The sequence below is a fragment of the Corythoichthys intestinalis genome, chromosome 6 (genome assembly GCF_030265065.1).
Source record: "Corythoichthys intestinalis isolate RoL2023-P3 chromosome 6, ASM3026506v1, whole genome shotgun sequence".
Classification (NCBI taxonomy): domain Eukaryota; kingdom Metazoa; phylum Chordata; class Actinopteri; order Syngnathiformes; family Syngnathidae; genus Corythoichthys; species Corythoichthys intestinalis.
In genome coordinates this window covers 48,245,435-48,271,080 of record NC_080400.1, presented here as the reverse complement: position 1 = coordinate 48,271,080, position 25,646 = coordinate 48,245,435, and the positions used below count along the sequence as shown (strand labels likewise).

The 25,646-nt window shown below is 38.2% G+C and overlaps 2 protein-coding genes across 7 annotated transcripts in view; one reads left to right on the top strand and one right to left on the bottom strand.

The window, feature by feature from the left end:
* ankrd13b (ankyrin repeat domain 13B) overlaps positions 1-1,836 on the bottom strand; it is an 89,660-nt gene extending 87,824 nt beyond the window's left edge. For all 3 annotated transcript variants that reach the window (XR_009063521.1, XM_057839566.1, XM_057839567.1), the window contains exon 1: positions 1,427-1,836. Coding sequence is in view for 2 of the 3 variants with exons in the window: in XM_057839566.1 (XP_057695549.1) it covers positions 1,427-1,534 (108 nt within the window). In the remaining variant the exon portion in view is untranslated. The remainder of the gene's footprint in view (positions 1-1,426) is intronic.
* An 8,911-nt stretch (positions 1,837-10,747) lies between these two features.
* The window catches only part of git1 (G protein-coupled receptor kinase interacting ArfGAP 1), a 38,827-nt gene continuing 23,928 nt past the window's right edge, over positions 10,748-25,646 (top strand). For all 4 annotated transcript variants that reach the window (XM_057838998.1, XM_057838999.1, XM_057838997.1 and 1 more), the window contains exons 1-8: positions 10,748-11,142; positions 20,106-20,239; positions 21,199-21,311; positions 23,833-23,938; positions 24,304-24,390; positions 24,483-24,613; positions 24,714-24,808; positions 24,913-24,955. In XM_057838998.1, coding sequence (XP_057694981.1) covers positions 11,091-11,142; positions 20,106-20,239; positions 21,199-21,311; positions 23,833-23,938; positions 24,304-24,390; positions 24,483-24,613; positions 24,714-24,808; positions 24,913-24,955 — 761 coding nt within the window. In that variant the 5' untranslated portion in view covers positions 10,748-11,090. The remainder of the gene's footprint in view (positions 11,143-20,105; positions 20,240-21,198; positions 21,312-23,832; positions 23,939-24,303; positions 24,391-24,482; positions 24,614-24,713; positions 24,809-24,912; positions 24,956-25,646) is intronic.

The following is a 25,646-nucleotide window of genomic DNA, read 5'->3' as shown; positions in this document are numbered from 1 at the left end:
ATACTTGTGTATCCGACATGCCGTATAATCCAACTAATTACTACACGTTTAAGGCCATTATCCGTCCTAGTGTAGACGTGGCCTAAGTGATTGTGCAATTAATCAATAAATATTTTGATAATCAATTCACTGTTTAAATACATTGTCTAACTTCAAATTGTCCAAATCCCCGGAATTTCAACCCCTCAACAAGAAATATTCTCAAATTTCTGCCCTTCTGCTATATAGGAAAACTCTTGTTTTTTATAATGATAATAACATATTTGAAAACGTTTGTTTAGTTTGAGAAAACAAAAATGAATATTTTTTTGCCAATTTTCTGGAATGTGACTAAATAGTAACTCAGTCGGAAACAATTCATGTTGGAGAGTTTTCTCCCCTGTCAATTTAGATGACCTGTTTTTCAATAAAGGGATGGAGATTAAATGTGTTTTTTTCTACTCAACTCATTGACTCATCAATAAGATAACTGACAGATCAATTAATTTTTAAAACAATTCAAAGTTAATAGATGCAATTTTGCAATAACAGAAATTAAATTATGGAGATCATTTGGGACACGTTGCTTAGTATTTTCACTTTAAATATATCTGCACGTTTTTATGTGGGTTCATGATGCACAGTATGTGTAGGCTACTGTGTAGAAGTGTGGTACCTTGAGACTGATGCATGCACTCAAAAACCTAACCTGCAGAGCACCTCTTACATAATGACACTGCATGTTAGTGCATTTGTTCAAAAAAAAAAAAAAAGATACTGTACTTGTCTACATGTGTGTTCTAAATTAGTCACCATCAGTTTATGCCTGACTTCTCGGCCAAACAGAATTTTAGACAAAAAGTGCACCTTTTTTTTTATATCTTTAAGTGTGTACGCTCTGAAAACTTAATTGACATTTTATTATTTTCCAACTCCTACATGTTACAGGCAACATGAGCTTTGTGCCACCCACTCACAACTGGAGGAAAAGTGAATATCAGGATTTGAGTTGAGGTTGTAATATTGCCGTAAATATGCATTGACTGTAGACTATCATCATCATCACCAGATATCAATAAAGCCATATTTCATATATAGTATGTACTTAATGGCAACCCATACAACTTATAGGGAAATGATGGGTATACAGTAGGTTTTACTCTATTAAATGTAAATCGACGTTCAATATGGTAAGCATGGCAGTGTTATATACACTATAACAAAAGGAACAAAGCACAACGAAGGGAGGAATATGGCAAGTAGTACCAACTCATAACAATTATCAGCGCGACCTCAAATCATTGAGCAGCTAAATGAAGTGATAACAACCATCACCACCTTTTCAGTATCTACTGGCTTGGGCGCGTGCTCAAAACACGCCCAAAGACACCACAAATCAGGCCCATGTACAGAATATGAAATAGATGTGCTTTAAAAGACTGCTCACCTGTTCGTTGGCTGTCAGCTCTTTTTCCAGCTGCCGGTGCTTGTTGTGCCACACCAGATAGTGCATTGGATAGCGACTCTTCTCCGGAGTTTTCTTAGCAGAAATCATCCTCGTTCATAGTTTGTCACCTCCTTCGTCTTCGCTGTGGATGGTAAGGATACTTTTGGCAGTGATGCTCGCTATAAAAGCAAGCTAATCATCATGTCCCTGTCGTCCGCAGAAGCGTTTCTCGCCTTACGTTGTTTAACGCTCGAATCCACGAATAAAGGTGGCTTTGGTCGCGCCGCGAAATTTGACTGTGCTTTTATTTCTTCAACAGCCGCTTGGCCACCTCTTTTTACCTCCTACTCCAGTAACACATCTCTCCTCCTCCTACTGCTCCTCTCCTCCCATCCGCCTGCTGACTTGACTGAGATGCACTCACAAACTGCAAGCAAATGTGCTATTATTCAACCAATCCGGTTTGAGGGATGCTGTGGTTGAATTTACGTCTCAAAATAGGCTGCACAAATTATGAGCACACTCCCACAGAATGGAACTGTCTCCGAATCCCCCCCCCACCCCCCGTGGTTAAGAGGCACAAGAAGTTTGTAGGTCGAATTGACATATAGACGGGGTGAAAATGGGCCAGAACGGTCAGGAACGCAGATCCGGTATAAGATTCAGGGCTGGAATGCTGTTCCGATACACGGTGCTTTGATTCCGAAAACATGACGGCAGCTGTCAAAACGCTTTGTTTAAAAAATAAAATAAAAATGCTAAGCTGCCACACATGCATTTCATCTCCAAAAAAAAAAACTATCCACAAACATCAGATTTACATACACAAGTGTTAGCAACAAGCATAATAAAGTGCTTGTGTAGCGTAATCAGTTTCCACCAATATGTATTATTTATTTTATTCCACGGACGGCATGGAGGTTTCCCTAGCTGCTGCAGTTATCTGAGTCTAACGATGAAGAGTCACGTCAATGTGCGAATGCACGCAGCAAAGCAAAACGACTGGACTCATTTATCCGTTCAATTGGCTGACATACTGACATGTGATCAGTGGAGATAGTTATCTCTGATTGGTTCAGATGGGGATGTTTTCTGGAACAGCAAAAAAAAAAAAAAAAAGGTTGTTGAATTGATGCGACAAAAAAAGGGCAATGCAACATAAAATGGATAAAATCTTTAAAAGCAAGGAGAGAGTTGAGGAGGTTTATTTATCTATTTAGTTTTATTTGCTCTGATGGGATGGTACAGAATATGTTAGCTGTCAATGTGCACTTTGGACTTTGGATAATTGTTCATGTATGTTAGGCTACTTATTCATTTCCGTATGATTTAAAAAAGTCAATGTTTGCGCGATCTTCAAAATATGTTCCGTTTCACTCTGCATAATATAAGTCATTTTTACTTATTTTTCTGAATGTAGCTATGTTACTTACATAAAAGTTTATGTTTAAATTAACTTCAATCTTAATATACATATTATGTTCTTCAGTAGTTAAAATTGAGATTTGGCATTTAGTATGTGAGGAAATGAGGGAAAATAAAAATTAGGAGATGGAGGTTGGGGTTATTGCTGTTTTTGTTAACTTTTATTTTGCAAATCATTGAAAAAATACAATCTTGAATGAAAATCCGTTTTTGTATGTGTTATAGAAATAACTGTGCCAAAACAGTTGTCTTTGCATTTCAGTCGTTTTAGGATGTTTGGCGTGAACATAGAATAGCAAGCTTGCTTTTGATGTGATTATTGTTGCAACGTCTCATTGGTGAAACTGGTATAGCTACTCTTGGCATCGCTGGCAAAATGAATAAATAAATTTGATATGTACAATAAAGAAGAAAAAACGACTCCTATGTAGCCCTAAGTAGTGGAGTAAGAGTAGCATTTTTTTCTTAACAAATCTACTCAAGTAAAAGTAAAAAGTATAGTTTAGTAAAATTACTCTTATAAATACATTTTTCTCAAAAAGTTACTCAAGTATATGTAACGGCGTACATGTAATGCATTACTACCCACCTCTGATCATTGGGCGTCTTTAGAATCTGTAAAATATATATATGTAAGTATTTGACATAGCCGTCAACATGACTCAAAAGCGCGGATTTTAATCTAGTTTTTATTTGGCAACGATTGACCACAGAAAACCGGAGATATGATCCTTTTAGTTTCATAACAGGAAATATTTTCTCCACTAGAGGGCACTCATGCTCTTTGGACGAATAATGCCTAATTTCTGTAGAATTTTCTCTCTCCGGAATAGCATACCGCACTAATGCTATTTTTAGACCGTGACGTCGCCATCGTAACGTGGAAGTGGGTCATAATAGACACGCCCTTGCATACAATCAATGTTATTTCTGTGGACGAAGAGGCAAGCCATTTTGATATTTTTAAATACTTTTAGCGTGGCGTTTTGCCACGCTGTTTCTGTCTGATAATGACTGACCTGAAAAAAATTAAAATGGTATCTGACTGCCACTGTTACCTTTTCTGTTGTCAAAAACAGCTTTAGTATGGGGGAGTGTAAAAAATTTTTAGAAATTAAGATTTGTTATTAATAAAAAAATTAAAAGTGTTCGTTGGGTGTCACTGAGTAGCATTTGCGACACAAAAATAGCAATGTAAATTGCCCTCAAGAACGGTCAGAGACGTAAAACAACCAGAGGATATAATATATGAGAAAGACAGGGCATATGGTGGTAAAGGATAGATTGTTGAAAGAGGAGAATGTCATTGTCAGTGGCATAAGGCAATGCACACAAGAAAAATGTGTCGATAAAAAAGCTACCTCTGGATCAGGTCGGCTTTTTTTCCCGTCTTTTTCAGCCCATGACACTCAAGCCATCTCTTTAACTGAACATTTGTATGGTCTTCCACATCTTTGCCAGAAAATTTGGCACCAGGGACATCATTTTCTGACAGAATTGGTAGGTTTAGCTCATTAAACATCTCGTTCGCACACTATTTCCATGCATTTATTATTAGGGACAAACAGGAGGTTGACCCGCCTAGCAACAATTTCTAACGTCATTAATATTAAAGAGCAAAAGTGACGTTGTGCTTGTGGTACGCCAGTCAATGTTGTTTTTTTTTTTTTTTTTTTTTTTTAATTTCTTTGGCTTAATGTTGTTATGTAATATATTATAGCATAGTATTATAATAACAGTTCAGATAAACTTTGTGCTGAGAAAAAAAACAACTTTAAAAAAGATCAAACATCTTGAGCAGTTACTCACAATGTTACTCATTACTTGAGTATTCTTTTCACCAAATACTTTTTTTACTTGTACTTGACTAATATTATTTTGAAGCAACACTACCCTTACTTGAGTAAAATATTTGGCTACTCTACCCACCTCTGTCGACATGTTAGTCAAGAGTATGGTTCAGGCAGCGGAGTACACATATTTGGTTTGGCAATGCACGATGTTTTTTTTTATTGAGGGCTCATGGGTGATACTACTAATAATTTGTTTTTCATTAGTTTATCAATGCTTTTAATTTATTTGCAATCCAATTTATATTTATTTCAAAACCATTTTTAAAAACAACAAGTGCAATGAAATTCATAGTGCTGTAAGAAACAACAAACTACAAGACAACAAAAAACTGAAAACCCAAGCACTTAACTTTGAAAAATACTTTGTAAATTCATAAGTTGCAACACTAGTAACAACAATAATAGGTATAATAATAGGTAGAAATCAATTATAAACTATAATGCGAGTTGCAGCACAAATGGGTGGTTAGTATGTATATCTCACATTCAACATGTCATGAACTCTGACTTTCTTGTGTGGAATTAGCATGTTCTCCTTATGCTTGCCACGGTATATTCAATATTGTCAATAACTGAACATGAGCCATCATTTGTATATTAGAAATTGAATCTTTATTGGCAATTTAAAATAGAAATTTGACTGCCTTTGAGGCGACTGCAGTGAACCGGCACCAGGGCTGTCAACAGACTTGCAGGGGCCCGGGGACAAGAGACGATTATAGGCCAAAAAAGGAAAAAAGATATTTTTGAAATACTTAATATGTTAAGTTTTTAAGTATATATCGAGTAGAACATAATATTAAATCAGACAATGATTTAAATAAAATGTAAATATGTGAATGTAAAGTAAAATAAATTAAGGGTTATTCAGGGGCCCCTATAGTCCTGAGTCCCAGGACCACATACCCGGTTGCCCCCCCCGGAAACATGCTTGACCGGCACCATCATGGTTCAGAGGCAATAGACTAGTAACAGGTATCAGTGTTGGGTGGATTCCTGTTATTTCAAGGTATCATGTGCAGTACTTGTGAAGGCTGTTGATACAACCCACCAGTACTTAAGCAATACAAAGTTCTACACATCTGAGAAAAAGAATAAGACCTGGACTAAAGACCAATCTACCATATAATCTGCTTTTAGCTCACAAGTAGATGGGATAGGCATTATATAAATCGCAAACCAAATAAGGACAAGGGCTGAAGAAAATAGACTGATACATTACTAGGTGGTATCACAGCATATCATAGCAACAGCCAAATACAATACATATGTAATTTGTTAAGGGGCTGTGAGCCTGGGGTAGGGGATCATTACCAATGTTTTTGGTCGCCGAATTACTTCTTTGTATTTTGGCATCACTGTGGATTATTGACGTTCTGTCCATGATCTACCCTTTGATCCTCTTGCGGCAAAAGAAATCTATATTTTGAGTGTGAAACATAGCAAGTTCTCCTCTGCTGATTTTAGATTAGTTTGGAAACTGTGATGCAAATGTTACCCTTTGAATAACATTAACAAAGAAAAACATAAATACTTTTCATGAACTATAGAAGTAGGATCAATGCTCATATGTCTTAAAAAAGTCCTATTGTATTTTTTAAAAATCTGTATAGCCTAAAGACATACATGACATAGTACAGTAATGCCTTAATGAAAGAGCATGACTTGAGGGCAAAAGTCACCCGGTCAAATAGGATGAATGTTCTTATCTAGTTTGGTTTTCAAATGACAACCGGGTGACACATATTAGATATTAAATAAAGCAATTTGGGAAAAGTGTTGCCTGTAATTAAATAGCTCTCTGCAGTGGCTGGAAGTAATGTGGTACTTGAGTACATTTTTTACACAATGTGAACTTTTTCCGACACCTATTAACTTTTAGTTCTTACACATATTTCAATATATTGAAAAAAAAGATGAAAAAAAAACCCAAAACAAATAAAAACAAAACAGGCGAAGAAGGAAATCGTTTAGGTCAGGGTAAGTAAGGTTTTACCCATCCATACCCTTATATAAAAGAATTGTTTGGAATGCGCAGCAGTGCAATGGAAGAAAGACAATTGTTTCCTTGACTACTTTTACAACCCACAATTCAAACAAAGTTGAGACTTTGAGATAAACAAATAAAAACAGATCCTATTTAATTGAATACACTACAAAGACAAGATATTTTATGCTCAAACTGATAAACATGATTGTTTATAGCAAATAATCATTAACTTAAAATTGTATGCCTTCAACACGTTCCAAAATAGCTGGGACAAGGTCATGTTTGCCACTCTGTTACTTAACATTTTTCTTTGTACAACTTTCAATAAATGTTCGGAAACCAAAGAAGCTAATTGTTGAAGCGATGTTTGTGGAATTATTCCCATTCACATTCTTGCCTGATATACAGCTTCAGCTGTTCAACAGTCCGGAGTCTCAATTGTTGTTTACTAGGCTTCATAATACTCTGCACATTTTCAATGGGAAACAGGTCTGAACTGCAGGCAGGTCAGTCTAGTCCCCGTACTCCTTTACTGCGAAGCCACGCTGTTGTAACGCATGCAGAACATTGTCTTGATGAAAGAAGCAGGGGGTTCATGAAAAACACGAATGAGGTCCAGATGCCCAGACTAAGATCATTGATCAACTCCCCCACTGTAATCTTAGACTGATCTCTACATTTTACATGGAGCCCCCAGGAAAAATCAATGTGATGTTATACTTCTTCTATTTCTGAATAATCAAAATTATACACCTTAAGAGACAAAGTAGTGGTTCCATAACAACTACATCACGGTCATAGAATGGCCTGTCTCCTGACCTTAATCTGTAAAATCTAAGAAAAGATCTGAGGTCTCGAGTTTTCAAACGCTAGCCTCAACACCTTCAGGATTTGGCGATCATCTGCAGAGTAGAGTGAACTAACATGACTCCTATTGTGTGCCAACCTAGTGAGCAACAGAAACATCCCACTACTGTACTTACAAAAAAGGATTTGCTACAGAGTATTTAATTGTATGAAATACTTATTTCCCTTAGTAAAATGCAAATTAATTTTTACTTTTGATTTCATTTAACTCAGTCGGCACAGTGTGTAAGTGGTTAAGATCAAGGGTTAGATCCCGGGCTCTGGCCTTCCCATGTGGAGTTTACATGCTGTTTCCGTGCCTGTGTGGGTTTTCTCCTGAGTACTTGAGTTTTCTCCAACACCCCAAAAACATGTATTGTTCATGGATTGAACACAAATTGTCAATGGTATGAATATGTGCGTGATTGTTTATTTGTCTCCTTGCACCATGTGATTGGATAGAAAAGAAGAAGTACTATGCTTACTGCCTGCCCATAGTTAGCTGGTATAGGCTCCAGGATCCCCACGAATCTCTTGGGAAGAAACGAAAGAGTAATTAATGAACTTAACTCATTAGGTAGAGATCGACCGATATGAGTCTTTCTCAACCGATACCAATTATTAGTAGTTAGATGGGCCGTTAACCCAGTTTTGGAGCCGATATTCATTTGCAGTAGAAGTGTAAAAATTTGAAGAATGCTAACACTCAACTTCATTGAAATGCCTAAAGCATGTTTATTGAATCACACAAATAGAAAATAATAGCTGATAATAGGGGGGCGTGGTTCAGTGGTACAGTAGTCATTCCCCAACCCAGAGAGGTTGTGTGTCTCGTCTATAAGTATCCTTGAGCAAGATACTAAACCCCACGTTGCTCCTGAGTCACCAGTAGGTACATGAGAATATAGTGTGAAGTGCTTTGAGAAAAGGCACAGTACAAGTGTAACTCCATTTATCGTTACCATTTAACCAATCAGAAGACAGGGTGAATACTAGTGCAGGAGATAGAGGCGTAGCTGCATCTGAGCCAAAATAATCCAGTTTTAAATTGATTTTTTCATATCGGCCGGTTGGATTTAAAAAAAAAAAAAAAAAAAAAAGGCCGATAACAATAAACATAAAATTTCCAAATGTCGGTGACGATAATAAATCTCCCTCAAGCTCAATCTTGGTCTCATCCGACACCAAAGCACACGGTCCGAGTTGAAGCCTGGGACCGTGTGTATTTTTGTGTGACACCAAGATTGAGCTTTTTGACAACAAACACTCTAAGTGGGTCTGGCGTGCCACGAAAGATGCGCATGCTGAAAAGCACCTCATACCCACTGTGAAGTATGGGGGTGGGTCAGTGATGCTGTGGGGCTGTTTCGCTTCCAAAGGCCCTGGGAACCTTGTTAGGGTGCATGGCATCATGAATGCTTTGAAATACCAGGACATTTTAAATCAAAATCTGTTGCCCTCTTCCCGAAAGCTGGAGATGGGTCGTCACTGGGTCTTTCAGCAAGACAATGACCCTAAACATATGGCCAAATCTACACAGAATTGGTTCACCAGACACAAAATCAAGCTCCTCCCATGGCCATCTCAGTCCCCAGACCTTGTTTTGTTGGCAAAAGGGGGTTGTACAAAGCATTAACACCAGGGGTGCTAATAATTGTGACACACATTATTTGATGTCAAATAATTTTTTCTTTATGTGGGATTTTTTCCCCACTGAATGAATACACTTGTATTGAAGGTTGGATTTTTCTCTTTTTTTTCCATTAAGGTCCCATATTATTTGAATTAAAAAAAATATATTAGAAGCTAAAAAACACATCTTTTTCAGGGGTGCCAATAATTATGGAGGGCACTGTATATATATATATATATATATATATATATATATATATATATATATATATATATTACTGGTCCTTCTAAAAAAAAATTGGCATATTGTGATAAAGATCATTATTTTTTTAGAAGGACTAGTATATACAGTATATAACCACTGAATTGGTTTTTACACATGCATTTGGCTACTGCTTACACACAAGGCAAACATGAGAAGTTGATTTTCATTCAAAATTGTATTTTTCAATAATTTGCAAAATAACAGTTAACATAAATAGCAGTAAACCCAACCTCTATCTCCTATTTTTTTATTTTCCCTCATTTCCTCATATCTAAATGCAAATCCTCAATTTTAACTACTTAAGAATATAGGATGTACATTAAAATTGAAGATAATGTAAACATTTATTCTATTTATTTATTTATTTTTTTAAATAATATTGATATAAGTAACATACATTCACAAAAATACAAATGACTTACATTATGCACAGTAGAATGGAATATATTTTGAAGATCACACAAACATTGGCTGTTTTACATTGTAAGGAAATAAATAAGTAGCCAACCATAAATGAACAAAAATAAGTCCAAAGTCCCCTTTGACAAGGAAGAAGTTCTGAACCTCACCATCAAACAAATAAAATAAAATAAAATTAATAAGCCTTTCCTTTCTCTTAAAGATCCGATCAATTTTCCGTTGCATTGCCCTTTTTTATCCCATTAATTAAACAGGCTTGTTCATTTTTTCTTTTTTTTGCTGTTCCAGAAAACATATGCATTTGGACCTATCAGAGCTAATTATCTATACTGATCACATGTCAGTATATCAGCCAATTGAACGGACAACTGAGTCCATGCGCACATGGACGGGACTCCACGTACCTGATCTCGTCAGACTTAATAACTGCTGCAGCTACAGAGAGCTCCGTGCCGTCCGTGGAATACATAAATAATAAATATCGGTGGAAAAGGATGATGTTACACAAACACTTTCTTATGCTTGTTGTTAACACTTGTGTATGTAAACCTGACATCAGGAGATTGTTTTCCGCTTAGAGATGCATGTGTGGCAGCGGTTTTGACAGTTGCCGTCATATTTTTGGGATCAAAGCTAAGTTCCGCCTCGTTCCGGCGCAGAATCTCTTGCCGGAATGGCGTTCCGGCCCACTTTCACCTCTATACAGTACTACATATAAAACAAGCAATTGTTTTAACTATCATTTTTAATTCTATGGTATTTAGTTTTTCAAATGTATGCCGTTTTTGAAAGACAAAAAAATGTAACTACCAAAGTATAACTGATAATTGCAAGTAAACTGAAGGTGTGTTGGGTGTGTGGCCTACTGATCTCCATATGTGTCAGTCAGGTAGAGAGCTGCCGTCTCCCGGTGACATGCCGCCAGTGCAGCTACAGACTGAACTGACTGCGGAAAGCGCTTGACACAGTTTCAGTACAATTAGCCATGTTATGTGCATACATACGCGACAATAGTCTAAGTAACTAAGCCAATGCGTGTTGTTAATGTACCGAGGGAACGTACAGGGAATTTTGACTGTCAGCCGACCGGGAAAATCTCTCACGCCAGCCGGTTTCCGGGGATTGAGAGTCCGCATCGGCTGACGGCAGACGTCGGTCTTGTGGCTCGGGGGGTTAGGGCGAGCTAGCACATCATCGCCGACTATCCACCTCTCGATTTCAGTCACCTCCGATATGTCAAGAAAGCTACAACGGACGGAGATCTGCGCTGACTGCAGTGCACCAGGTAGGAATCGAGGAATCAAAACACAGGAAATGGTTACCCGGTTGTATCGTGCAATACTTCAGGGGAGCGACACGTTAAGAAGAAAAGGGCCGTAGTTGGACGCTCTTCCTTCGGGTACACAGACCAGGAAAACGGCCAGTGCTTAAGTGTCGCTTAGGCCAACATAACGAGCGAAAATAGGCGTGTTTTTAAACGCGAGATATCTTTAGCTTCTAGAAACTCACAATTGTTGCACCCTAGAAAGTAGACATGTACGTTAATTTATAAAGATAGAAGGCAAGGACTTTGCAGAATATTTTGGGCTCTGGAAAATGTTGATCGCTTTTGATCCGAAGGGGTTTGTTTTGGTTTTGTGATCTATAACTCACTAGCATAGCTGACCTCGTAAACTGGCGAATTTCACATTTTTCACTCTTTCTACTAAATACTGTGGTTGCACTCAGATTAGATGTAAATATTATTTACCCCCTACTGTGAGTTTGTTATGTGAGTTAGTATTTTTATCATTTGCTTATTGGAGTATGAATAGTTCTATGGTCATAGCTGCTAGTTTAAGCTAACACAGTAGCCAAGCTTGCTAGCAAACTTCGGCTAAACAAGTTTTTAATGGGATATTGAGGCTAAAATTACGTTTTTCCCAAGAGTTAAGTTTTTGTGTCAACTGTCAACGATTTGTAGCAGTGTAGCAATGTCTTATTATATCGTTTAGTTTGCTTATAGTTTCTTTTACAAACGTTAAGCGTACCTTTGAACGATAAAGTCAACATAATTTCCCACAATTGTTACATTGTAACACTAAAACCAGTAAATTTAGAGGTTTTTTTTTTTTTTTTTTTTTTTTAAATAAATAACATTTATTGTATACAACTGCTGCAGTCACCCAAGTGACGGTATTAACGTTCTGAAAGGTGGAAAGAATAGACAAATAAACAGACAAAAATAAACAATCGTGACATTTACTTGCATTTTACTGTTCTTGTGTTTAGTTCACAGTCCTGCTGATCATTTTTGGTACTTGTGTGTGTTGCCCAAGGGGCCACCGCAAGTGTGGTAAATACAATCACTCCTGGAAAGTGTTGTGGTAATACAATGAGTACCCGAAAGTGTTTTAAAACCCTGCAGTTGCGGCGATTGCCACTGGAGGTTGGCTTCAAAATAGAGCAATTTACGTTCAAATCAATGGTATGGCAATAAGTTGTAATGCAATACCAAAATTAACTTGTTTAAAGCCTCGTACAAACTTTGAATCTGAATCTATATGTGGACACAATTTCTTCATGACAATTGTATGGGGGTGATTTTTTTCCCCTACCATAATCGTTAAAGCAGAGATGTGAAGTAATTTCATAACATGCCAAATAAGGTCACAATTAAAGTAATGAAACATTGTCCAACAAATAAAGCATGAAAAAATTATTTATATGTTGTATATTTGACAAAATTATCGCGTTTCCGAAGTTCGAGCCTGAAAGGGGACGAACCCGGAAGTGATGCGTCACACCGTGAACAGCGATGGCAGCTCCATACATACTGCCGCCATACAAAGCCCTTGAAACAATGATTCAAACAGCGATATAAACGATAGATCGAGCGCAAGGGAGGAGATCCAAGTTTTTGAAGAGTTGGAGGAAGAAGAGGAGGTTGGAATTTTATGTTGGACCTAACGTGTATTAGCCAGACGCTAATCAGGATGCAAACAATGTGCCTAGACTACCTGACATGGAATGGATACATGACCCATCAAGATTACAAGATTGGTAAGATATAGGCTGTTATTATTTTCATGATTTGAAGATGCAGGCTTTTGCACATAATTTTATGTTTTTGTCTATCTGATGACATTGTTAAAAAAAATAAATAATCAGACTTCATGTTCATTTTGGCAGATCCGGCAGCTCTCGTGCATATAAAATAATAACATAAAAACGTTGGGGGGAAAGAAGAGATGAGTTGTTGATGGCTTTCTCCACTTTATTGTGGCAACAATAAGAAAATAAAATAATAGCGGACTGCCGCCACATTGGACCGCGAAGTTTTGCTTCTCGCTGATCTCCTCCTCGCCTCCTACTACTCCAGCGTCTCTTAAACGGATCGTGCATAGTGTCTTGTTATGAGCTTTTTGTTTACAAATGTATCGAACACACGACGTGCTGACAACTTTGTTTCTTTATCAACACATGGAGCTAACAGAACGAGGCTCTCGGGGCTGGGGCTCTCGGCAGGAAGTGGCGTCTAATGGCGTGAGGAAATGTAGTTTTTTCACACAAGCGAACAGATTACAAAGCACCACTTCAGTTTTGTCCCGAGACTACATTTCCCATGATTCACTGCGTGACTTGAGCCGCTCGCTGATTTGCTGCGAGATTTACTCAATGCCAACACGCTAGTTGTCACCTGTCAACGGCTCTAAAACACAAACTCGAAGGCTATCAAGCGATCACCGTTGAAAGAAACGCCCAACCGTACAAATGCAATGCAATGCTTGAAGCATGAAGGTGGAAATACATAATACAAATACAAATAAATGTGCACAAACTCACCGGCGGTGTATGTCTCTTACGGCAACGTGACCGTGAATTACCGCGACGCCGACCCGCTTATATGCACATCCACACCCCTTTCCCGATTGACAGTGGATTAACCCTTTCGGACAAGATCGTAGATCACGCACAATTTAAACACGCTTAACCTAGCGAACACAAAAACTATGCCACGACTATTGCCACGAGTTGGCTTTCGGCTAACGTCGCTAGCTTCTACTGTACATTCCACAACAGCTGGCAGCTCTGCTTTGACAAAGTCATCAGTCATCTATCCAAAAATCACACTTACTTTTTGGCAAATCCTTGATCATAAGCAGACCGGTTAAGGAAGCAGGCATCTTCAAAGTGTTTGTAGCAGAGAATACTACTCGATGATGGTGTGAAATTCATTCGCTTCGTGAGAACAAAAGATGTCCATTTACGTGCCCTTCTATCCTTTAGCCATTCAAACAACTTTTCGTTAGAGTGAGAACAACACATCACCACACACCGCCGTAGCATCTTACCGAGAAACAATGCAACAAATAATACTGTTCTATGGCGGACTTCCCTTGCACTTCTAGATGTGACGTCATTTCCGAAGATTGCCGAAGAAAAGCATTTTTGTTTTCAAGGGCGTTGCTATGGGTTAAACAAAGAATCTGGAAGGGTTGCGTAAAAAAAAAAAAAAAAAACGAAAATATGCTTATAATTGTTTAGCCATTGATATTATTCAAAAACATGGTTGGCCAACCTTACTTCACATTTCCGCTTTAAATTGTAATCTCTCCCTAAAAAGTTATATAGGCTGGGCTATGGTCACGTGTGTTACTGGACAAGTTCGTACAACTCTGGAACTGTTTCTGATTATTTATGTGAGCACATTGTCAGTACTCGAAGCTTACTTGGAATGTTGAATGACTGTACGTACTGTAAAATTTGTTGCTCAATTTACAGCTGTCTTAAGGGTCCCGGGATTTCTTTATGTTGGTATGTGATTTGTTTGTGTGTGGGGGGGGGTTGGGGGGGTGTCATTCTTATGTTGGTAAATGCTGAAAATACACAATAACTGAATAGCTTGGTCTTGGCACAATGGGTTATTATGCTTGTCCTGTTTTTAGTAGCGTTATTAGGTTATAAAATGCTATCCTTTTGTGACTACAACTCATAGATGGTGGAAAACACTCAGGTGGCTTGAAATTCCGCTCTAAGAACCCCAATTGGGCCAAATTTCAAAATTGTCCTACTGTATGAATGAGCACAGCCAGGTTTGCTATGAAAAAATCGAATTGAGCTATGTACACTGCATAAATAAAATCCTCAAAAACATATTCTCTAACAGAGCCACTTCAAACCATGTAATAAAGTCCTAAATAGAGTGAAATTTTAAATGAAATTCACCTATAGGTCGTAAATATAAACAGCATTTTTGTACTTTTTGTGTGACATTCTTGCACTGCTGCCCAACAATTTAATTGTACACAATTTCATCCATCCATTTTGGTGAAGTGTACTGGCGCCTGTCTCGGCTGACTTCTGGCAAAATCAAACTAGACCGTGAACTGGCAGATAAATTTTGTCTTTTTCCGTTTCTTTTCTGACCTTGTGCCTCTTCTTTTACTAAAATTAGAGAATTCATGCAACAATCCCAAAAAGGAAAGTGATGCAGAACACACAGACATGTTAATCCTTAGATTCTTAGGTAATTGAAATCGAGGCAAGTGAGGTAGATAAATTGATTTTCGTAGTCATGCATTAAGGCAGTTTTGATTCTCAAAGAAATTTATGATGCTCCCTATGAATTCAGTATTTGGATGAAATAAAATTTTCACTGTCTTTTGGAACCAGAGTACTACTATACATGTTGAAGTTGGATTAAAATTGCATTGTGAAATATTTATTATCTTCTATTATCTTCATAATTTGCAGGAGTAAACAAGACATTGATATAAATTGTTTCACAATGGATTTTTTTTAATGCATGATTACTGATCCACTTTGTTGCCCATTATGCCATGCCACACGTAGTAGTCCCTGGGTTACAAACGAGCTCCGTTCCTATGCTGGCGACGTAACCTGAATTTTCGCGTGCATTGAAATCAACCCTTTAAGTACCACTAAAGACCCCCTAAATCTCAACCATCCAAAAACATGTATTATACATCATTATACTTACTGTCCTTGCAAAGACGTTAGAGCTAAGTCCTAGCTAGACAGTGAGCTAAGTGTTCTTCTTGTGTAATGTGATCTTACTCGCGTGCGGAGGTACTACCAGCTCTACGCTTCCTGTGCCAAAATAAAAGCATGCATCACAAAACAAAAGTCAACAATTAGATCAAATACACATTTCGCTAAAGGGCAAAACAGTCATATTAATAAAATAAAAATACTCTGACATACATTAAAATACTGTTTACGTGACTTAAAACAATAACAACAACAAAAATGACTGGAGACAAAATGGCATACGAGACTCCAGGATCGTAAAGTCGAAATCACGTAAGTCGGGTACGTCGTAACCCGGGGACTATAGCTGTATTCCAATTTGTATCATGTGAGATCTTGGGGAAAAAAAATCTTAAGCTTGTGTTTTAAATAATATTGAGTACAGTGTATAAGTTTTTAAGAATTTGTCTATGGCACTCTGGTCTTTGGACTACAATTACAAACTATGCTGTAGCTCTTTTTAAAATAATTTTTGGTGTTGCTGCGGGCATTTTGAGAATTTCATCAAGCGAAGGACTTGTTTACCTCCATTAATACCCTAAGCCTAACCATTTTATCCTAGCTTGAACGCTATGGGATATACAGTAAATAGTACTAAATGCGTGTTTGTGCATGCTGGCATTTTATATATTTCAAGCTGTGTTACATGTTGTGTTCACACAGAAAGGTAGTGGAAGCATAAACATGACCCTGACTGCATAACAGCTCAGCCAGCATGTCAAATAGTTTTGCAGTCTCCTTAAATTCATTCTTACCAAGTCATTTCACTAACTCTTATATAATATGTGATAGGGAGGTTAGCCTGTAAGGGAAGCTGGATAAATGATAAAATAATTAGACATTATAGTATTGTGTCACAAATACTGTTTTGCTTGGGGGGATAAATGTGATGGTTCCACCTTTTGTTTACAAAGGTTCACTTCCTCAAAATATCTTCAGCTGTAGTACATACATTTTCTGTTTGTTGGCTCATTTTGGAGCAGCAAGGCTCAGATAGTACAGTTGAGGCAAACATTACTGGGTTTAAACCTGAGCCCCTGTTAGTATGTTAAAGCATCCCTGAACAAGTCCTAAACCTCCCGTTGCTTCTGATGCTGTGGCATCAGAAGGTGAATGAGGAGGAAGTGTGAAAGGACTTTGAGTTCTCTGAAAGTAGAAAAGCCCTACATTGGTGAAAATTTACTGAACTTTTGTAGTTTCTAGAGCGTTGACATTTTTAACTTGTTAGGCAATCGTAAAATGATCAAATATGCAATTCCCAACATTAGTAATGTTGTGATTTGTTAACATGATGGCTCAACTGCATATTGTTGTTAACCTATTTTTTCCAGATTGCATGTACTACAAGTGATTTATTTTTATTTAATCAGCATCACAATCATTTGCATCGCATTTGGATTCCAAACAAATTCAAATTCACAAAACGTGATGTATTGATTTACCTCACTTGAAAATGTTTCACAGGCAGAAAAGACTTTGCACGGTAGATTATTCAGTGGAACTAAAATATAAAAATCATTTCAGGATGCTGTTCATCCTTTTGTTGGTTAAAGTTTAAAATACATTGGTATAACTTTCTCAATTTGAACCACCTCAACTTTAATTCTAATCATTACGGACCTTTATATATACTAGTCCTTCTCAAAAAATTAGCATATTGTGTTGAAGTTCATTATTTTCTGCAATGTAATGATAAACATTAGACTTTCATATATTTTAGATTCATTACACACAACTGAAGTGGTTCAAGCCTTTTATTGTTTTAATATTGATGATTTTGGCAAAAAAGTAAAGAAAAAAACAAAAATCCCGATCTAAAAAAATTAGTATATTTCATCCGACCATTACAAAAAAGTGTTTTTTAATACAAAAAAAGTCAACCTTCAAGTAATTATATCAGCTAAGCACTCAGTATTTGGTCGGGAATCCTTTTGCAGGAATGACTGCTTCAATGCGGCGTGGTATGGAGGCAATCAGCATGTGGTACTGCTGAGGTGTTATGGAGGCCCAGGATGCTTCGATAGCGGCCTTAAGCTCATCCACAGTGTTGGGTCTGGTGTCTCTCAACTTCCTCTTCACAATATCCCACTGATTCTCTATGGGGTTCAGGTCAGGAGAGTTAGCAGGCCAATTGAGCACAGTAATGCCATGGTCAGTAAACCATTTACCAGTGGTTTTGGCACTGTGAGCAGGTGCCAGGTCGTGCTGAAAAATGAAATCTTCATCTCCATAAAGCTTTTCAGCAGATGGAAGCATGAAGTGCTCCAAAATCTCCTGATAGCTAGCTTCATTGACCCTGCCCTTGATAAAACACAGTAGACCAACACCAGCAGCTGACGTGGCACCCCAGACTATCACTGACTGTGGGTACTTGACACTGGACTTCAGGCATTTCCTTCTCCCCAGTCTTCCTCCTAACTCTGGCACCTTGATTTCCGAATGACATGCAACATTTACTTTCATCTGAAAAAAGTACTTTGGACCACTGAGCAACAGTCCAGTGCAGCTTCTCTGTAGCCCAGGTCAGGCGCTTCTGCTGTTTCAGGTTCAAAAGTGGCTTGACCTGGGGAATGCGGCACCTGTAGCCCATTTCCAGCACACGGCTGTGCACGGTGGCTCTGGATTTTTGTACTCCAGACTCAGTCCACTGTTTCGGCAGGTCCCCCATGGTCTGGAATCGGCCCTACTCCACAATCTTTCTCAGGGTACGGTCACCTCTTCTGGTTGTGCAGCGTTTCCTGCCACTCTTTTTCCTTCCCACAGACGTTCCACTGAGGTGCCTTGATACAGCACTCTGGGAACAGCCTATCCGCTCAGAAATTTCTTTCTGTGTCATAGCCTCTTGCTTGAAGGTGTCAGTGATGGCCTTCTGGACAGCAATCAGGTTGGCAATCTTGCCCATGATTGCGGTTTTGAGTAATGAACCAGGCTGGGAGTTTTTAAAAGCCTCAGGAATCTTTCGCAGTGCTTTTGAGTTAATTCGTTGAGATGATTAGGTTAGTAGCTTCTTTAGAGTACGTTTTCATGATATGCTAATTTTTTGAGATAAGGATTTTTGTTTTTTCTCATAATTCTCATAATCATCAATATTAAAACAATAAAAGGCTTGAACTATTTCAGTTGTGTGTAATGAATCTAAAATATATGAAAGTCTTTTATCAGTACATTACAGAAAATAATGAACTTTATCACAATATGCTAATTTTTTGAGAAGGACCACTATAATATTTATAATGACTGAAAAGGCTTAACAATGACAGTAGATCCCAATTCGTCTTCCTTTCTCGGCTGCCTTCGCCTGGCCCACTAAAACATTTCCAAATAGAAGTTGAAGAATGTGATGCAGTTTGCTAGCATGCTATCCATTAGCTTTTTATTCTGTTGTTGCGTGGCTTTTCTCTTCTGTCATTCGGTCAACCTGTACTCTCTAGTACAGGACGAGAAAGCTAGACATGATCATCAATTACCGTTGCAACGTCACAACCAAAATTGCTGAAAAATAAATGTGTGTTCCTTGATGCATTGTTTTGGATGGGATAACTATGAAATAGTAAAAAAAGACCGCAAAATTGGAGTGCCAAATTCGTTTTCTTCATGTGAAATTAACATGAGAGCATTTTTTGACATGTTCACTATTTCTTAGGACCTTTAACTGTATGACGTAAGGGGCATTCAACCTGAGAGGTTATGACTGTGTCATCTTACTTCAACATCTCAACAATTCCTTGCATGTATTCATGGCAAAAAGAAAAGAAGAGCTGTGCAGATGCCATTAACTCCTGCACATAAAGTGGCAAAGGCGCCTGAGATGGGAAATTATCAATGATTTTGATATTCCTCGCCAAATTCGCAGTACATTATGTGGTCAAAAACTACCACCGCACACGGGGTGCAAATGGCAAAATACTAAGCGCGGATGGCGCTTGACTCCGCTTGAGTGTGGGTGGTACCTCGTGTGTGCTACTCTTAAAAGGCAGATCAAAGCTATACATTCAACTATGGACATGGCATGGGATTGGCTGGAGACCATTCCAGTCTGTACATCCTCTTGCCCAAAGTCAGAAGTAAAGCAGTAAAGTTCATGGTTTGATGTAGAGGTCTGCATGTAACAAAGGACTTTAAGCTTGTTGAACATTTTTTACAGAATAAAAGAATGTTGTTGTCACATGAAACATGTTTGCAAAGAATATAAAAACTTTACATTGTTCCTTTCAGACCCTGGCTGGACCAGTATTAACCGAGGGGTACTGATCTGCGATGAATGCTGTTCAGTTCACCGCAGTTTAGGTCGCCATATCTCCATAGTCAAGCATCTGAGGCACAGCGGATGGCCGCCTGCATTAATGCAGGTGAGACAGAGCACCCGTCCTGTGATGGACAAAGCCATTACAGACTTCTCCGTTATATGAATGTGAATAATAAATGCCTTCAGAATTGGTTTGTATCACCTGTGGTTGGCTGTGTAAAAAATGTCAAAATGACCAGGTGGAAAATATCCGAAATAGCTAACAATTGGGTGATCTGTCGTACTGAAAGAATGAAAATTCTTGTGGACAGGCTCAACACCAATTGATATACTAGACTACCACAGAAGACCTCTGCAGACCTTCAGAATGATTAGTCAAATACATTCTGATGGCAGATTTCTATAGGCTAAATTCTGAAAATATGTACTAAATATACATATATTTCTTAACAGTAATACCTAGTATTGTAAACAACGATAACATTTTTTTTTAAATCGTTAATCCTTTTCTTGTAAAGTTGGTATTTTAGCGGCCTAATAATTTAGGTAGGGCTGTAGTTAATAGTCAATTACAATTGACAGGTTTGGGGTTTAAATTTTGTTTCTTGCCTTACAGTTTGCTTGCATTGTGTTCTCTGTGTTTGCTCCAAGCAAGCAAGCAGGCATATGTGACTTAGACATCGCCTTTCACAGACAGCAGCCACAAAGTCCTTTACATGTGTTCCGATTCACGCACACATCCATACATTGATGGGGGGCTGTAATAGGGTCACTGTACTGTCTTATTCAGTCTGATATGTGATTGATGTATATTTTAGATATAGATTTGTTATTTCCCTTAGGGAAATTCATCTTCATTGGCTGTGTAGAACATCACATAGAGTACATTACATTACACACATCAAACAAAAGGCAATGAAGGGCATTTTTCAACGGGATCACAGATATGAATATGTCAGATCTCTTAGGTAGGTAGGTAGGGTTATAGTGGTCCAGTTTTTCTTGTGCTAAAGGTTTGTGATGGCGACAGTAGACCAATCACGGATTCTCGTATTTGTGCAGATGGTTCAAACTTTGGCCGGCAATGGTGCCAACTCCATATGGGAGCACAGTCTTCTGGATCCCGCTCAGATACAGAGCGGTCGAAGGAAACCCAACCCTCAGGACAAAGTCCAGTAAGTATAGTAATCTTATTTACTTGGGCTGGCTTTTTGAACATAAATACCTTATAATTGCAACTAGGGCTGCGGCTATCGAATATTTTAGTAAACGAGTAATCGACCGAAAATTCTATCGATTAATCGAGTAATCGGATAAAACAAACATATTTTTAGGTGAAGAGCAATTATAAATATACATGAGAAAACAAGACATTTCATCTAATCTTGAACCATTTTTAGTCAATCAATGTCTTTATTTTCGATGTATATTGTTGAAAACAGCCTACAATTGCATCTCAGATGTAACTAGAATTTAAAAAAAAACTAATTCACTGCTTTCACTCAAAAAACCTTTAGATCTAATTAAAATATATATATATATATACATATATATATATATATATATATATATATATATATATATTAGGGCTGTCAAAATTATCGCGTTAACGGGCGTTAATTAATTGTTTAAATTAATCACGTTAAAATATTTGACGCAATTAACGCACTAGGCCCGCTCAGACAGATTTAAATGTCAGTACAGTGAAAGGCCAACTTGTTAATTGTGTTTTATGGAGTTTTTCCGCCCTCTGCTGGCGCTTGAGTGTGACTTGCATATGTTATTTGGCGTAATGTCGCCCTCTGCTGGCGATTCAGTGCAGCTGATTATTTGGGTTTCGGCGCGCTTTTCTGACGTAATTATACGTCGACGCGAACTCACACTAATAGACAGTGCTATTCAGACCAGCTAACGTCCGCATCCAGTATTCAGTGGCAGTTCTCATAGCCCCATCACACTGTTTGTGTCTAATACATGCATCGCTTGTGAGTTATATTCCTCCTTTGTTTATATTCATGAGCATTAGATAGTTATTGATGATGTGTATTTGAATTTGTTCACATATATGGTGAAATGCAGTTACATTGTTAGATGCTTGTGAGCTAATTGGCTAGTGCTACTGCTCAAATGGACACGTGTGTGTACATTTTATGTTATTTTGTGATTTATGCAAGTTATTGACACATTGCCTTGTTATTTTCAGTTTTAAAAAAACAATACAAGAAACGTGCTCCTGTCAAAAAGAGATGACTTCAGTAAAGCCCATGCAACTTTGCCACACCATCTGATTTCTTTTTGGAACTTTTGTTCGCTATCTGTCAATTTGTGTACTCACACACATTGAGGACAGAATAGGGCTACTAGTTTATTTTTTGATTGAAAATTTTACAAATTTTATTAAAACGAAAACATTAAGAGGCGTTTTAATATAACATTTCTATAACTTGGACTAATATTCATCTTTTAAGAACTACAAGTCTTTCTATCCATGGATCGCTTTAACAAAATGTTAATAATGTTAATGCCATCTTGTTGATTTATTGTTATAATAAACAAATACAGTCCTTATGTACCGTATGTCGAATGCATATATCCATCTTGTCTTATCTTTCCATTCCAACAATAATTTACAGAAAAATATGGCATATTTTATAGATGGTTTGAATTGCGATTAATTGCGATTAATTACGATTAATTAATTTTTAAGCTGTAATTAACTCGATTAAAAAATTGAATCGTTTGACAGCCCTAATATATATATATATATACCCAAAAATACCGTTACGCTTGATAACACACATCACTTAAAAGTTTGGATTTTTTCCCACGTGTTTCAATTGAATTTCTATTTGTGTCAAGCCATTTTAAATTCTAGTTAAGTTTTAAGTCAGTCTAAACTGTAAGTCCTGATAGGATTTTGAGTTTTTGCAGTGTTTAAAATACATGTATGATACAGGCTTGTATTGGAGCACATTAGGGACCAGTGCTACTTAGTGTTTTATCCAGCAATGACTAGTGAGCTAAAATTGATAGTTAGCATTATTGAGTTTTTATTTTGCACCCTCATCACTCCACAACGCTATGTTATGTTAAAGCCTGTATGTTAGACACGTTAGCCACGCATCGACAGTGGTCATAATCAATAGAAACCTAGCCCTCCGCAGGGCTAACGTTACTTGAGTTAGTGACAGTAATGTTACATCTTTATTTATTAGCGCTTAGCGCTCTACTGCTTTAAGATGGCGGCTGTTTACTAACGCTGCCCAGACGCGGCCGGGTCTGTCATTGCGCATCTAGTTCAACATACATGTGATCTCTATGAGACTCATCAGACGCTACCTACCAACGTAGCATCGTGCGGGCTAGTATTTAGCAACATCGGCGTCGATTGTAGCGGCTGTCGGTTGCAGTGTTTTTTTTTTTTTTTTTTTCTTCTGCCTCTACGCACGTGACATCAGCGCGTTGTCCCGCATTAAAAGTAGTCCGAACAAAATGTGATTCTTAGAGCTGTCAAAATAAACGATTACTCGAGGTGAATAAAATTACTCGGATCAGTTTTTAAACTCGAGTTACTCGAGTTGCTCGAGTATTCGTTTCAGCTCTAATTGCAACCATATAAAATGTGTTAGTATGATAACTATTAATAACTTACCAGGCTTTGAGCTTAACATTATTCTACAATTGCCCCCTCCGCAGTCCGACAAAGTCTGAGTTCATCAGAGCGAAATACCAGATGCTGGCCTATGTTCACAAGCTACCCTGTCGCGATGATGATGGTGTGACTACCAAGGATCTAAACAAGGTCAGTGCATAACTGAGGACACTTGAGTCATCATTCTAGCCTTATCATAATTAGTTGGACTCAGCCATACTGTGGAATTATATTTGCAAGCACTGAGGATGTTTAATATCAAGATTTCACTGGGCGCTCCCACACCAAAAACATGTTAACACTAACACAGACTGGCTTATTAAAACCCCATGGCACAACGTAAATTGAATGACAAAGCAGGATGCAATGATGACCTGTGTTAATGTGGACCTTCATTCTGCCAATAAGAAGGATGTGCCTGTTTCTATCGCAACCTCATTTTAATCTCTCCCTCCCGTGTCCTTCGGTCTCCCTTCCTTGTTTTCCCTGCTTTTCATTGTTTGTTTTATCATCAGCAACTTCACTCAAGTGTGCGAACAGGAAGTTTAGAGACGTGTCTTCGACTGCTGTCCCTAGGCGCTCAGGCCAACTTCTTCCATCCAGTATGCAAATGACACACGGGACTTGCTAACTGACTCTGCCCTACTTTAGACTTGTCTTCTAACCCTTTTCAATGTGTCCCTGGTTTCCCCAGGAGAAGGGCACTACTCCTCTCCATGTGGCAGCCAAAGCAGGACAAATTTTACAAGCTGAGCTACTAGTGGTGTACGGTGCAGACCCCGGAGCGCCTGACATCAATGGACGCACACCAATGGATTACGCCAGGTAAAGGCCGGCAGAAGATAAATAACACTGGTTCTGCTGATGCATCCAATATAACTGTAAAACCTATTATAGGTGTAATTTGGTCCCATTTGTGTTTTAGGCAGGCGGGCCACATCGAGTTGGCAGAGAGGCTAGTTGAATGTCAATATGAGCTGACAGATAGGCTAGCCTTTTACCTGTGTGGCCGTCGCCCAGGTAAGCCATTGCAAGAACAGCTACACAAAATGGTAGCAGCATCAGTAGTAGTAGTAGTAAAGGTCATTGTTGTCATACATTGTATTGATGTGCTTTTCCTTCAGATCACAAGAATGGCCATTATATAATCCCTCAAATGGCGGACAGGTATGGACCAATAAACTTGATGTTTTGTACAATACTGTAAAACTTATTTTATTTATTAATGATAAGTAAGCAGTAATGGGATTAATGCAGTTTTATACTGTGGCCAAAGGGTGGCACCATAGTGTATTTTAACCCACCTTTCAAAACTGATAAAAGTTAATGATTTGGCCATTCCAAGTGAAAATTTAGAAACTGTGGACTCTTATTTTCGTAGCGCGTGCCCACTGCCAATGTGCTCTGGTGTGTGATGCAACCCAATTGTACTTTCGTGCCAGCGCAGTCCATGGCGCACATGTTTTGGAATTTGTTAGACCAGTCTGCGCCAATATTTATGTACAGAGTTTGTGTCTGCGGGTACTCCGGGTAAAAGTGACAATATCGTGTGTGAAAGGTGAATTTTTTACTATGCTGCCAAAGTGGGGGTCCACATTTTAGCACAAGGTAGATCAGTGATCTTGTACTTGAGGTACAACTGACAGGTATACATACCTCAGCTGTCATGTGATGTGGATGTCAATGAGTTTCAGTTACTAATATGTGAACAGTGTGGACTGATGTCTTTGACTCATTGTAGAGATTAATCCATTCATTCTTTTTACGTGCCGCTTCTCCTCATGGGGGTCGTAAGAGGTGCCGTGGCCTGTCCCGGATAACTATAGGCAGTAGAAGGGTTACACCTTGAAGTGGTTGC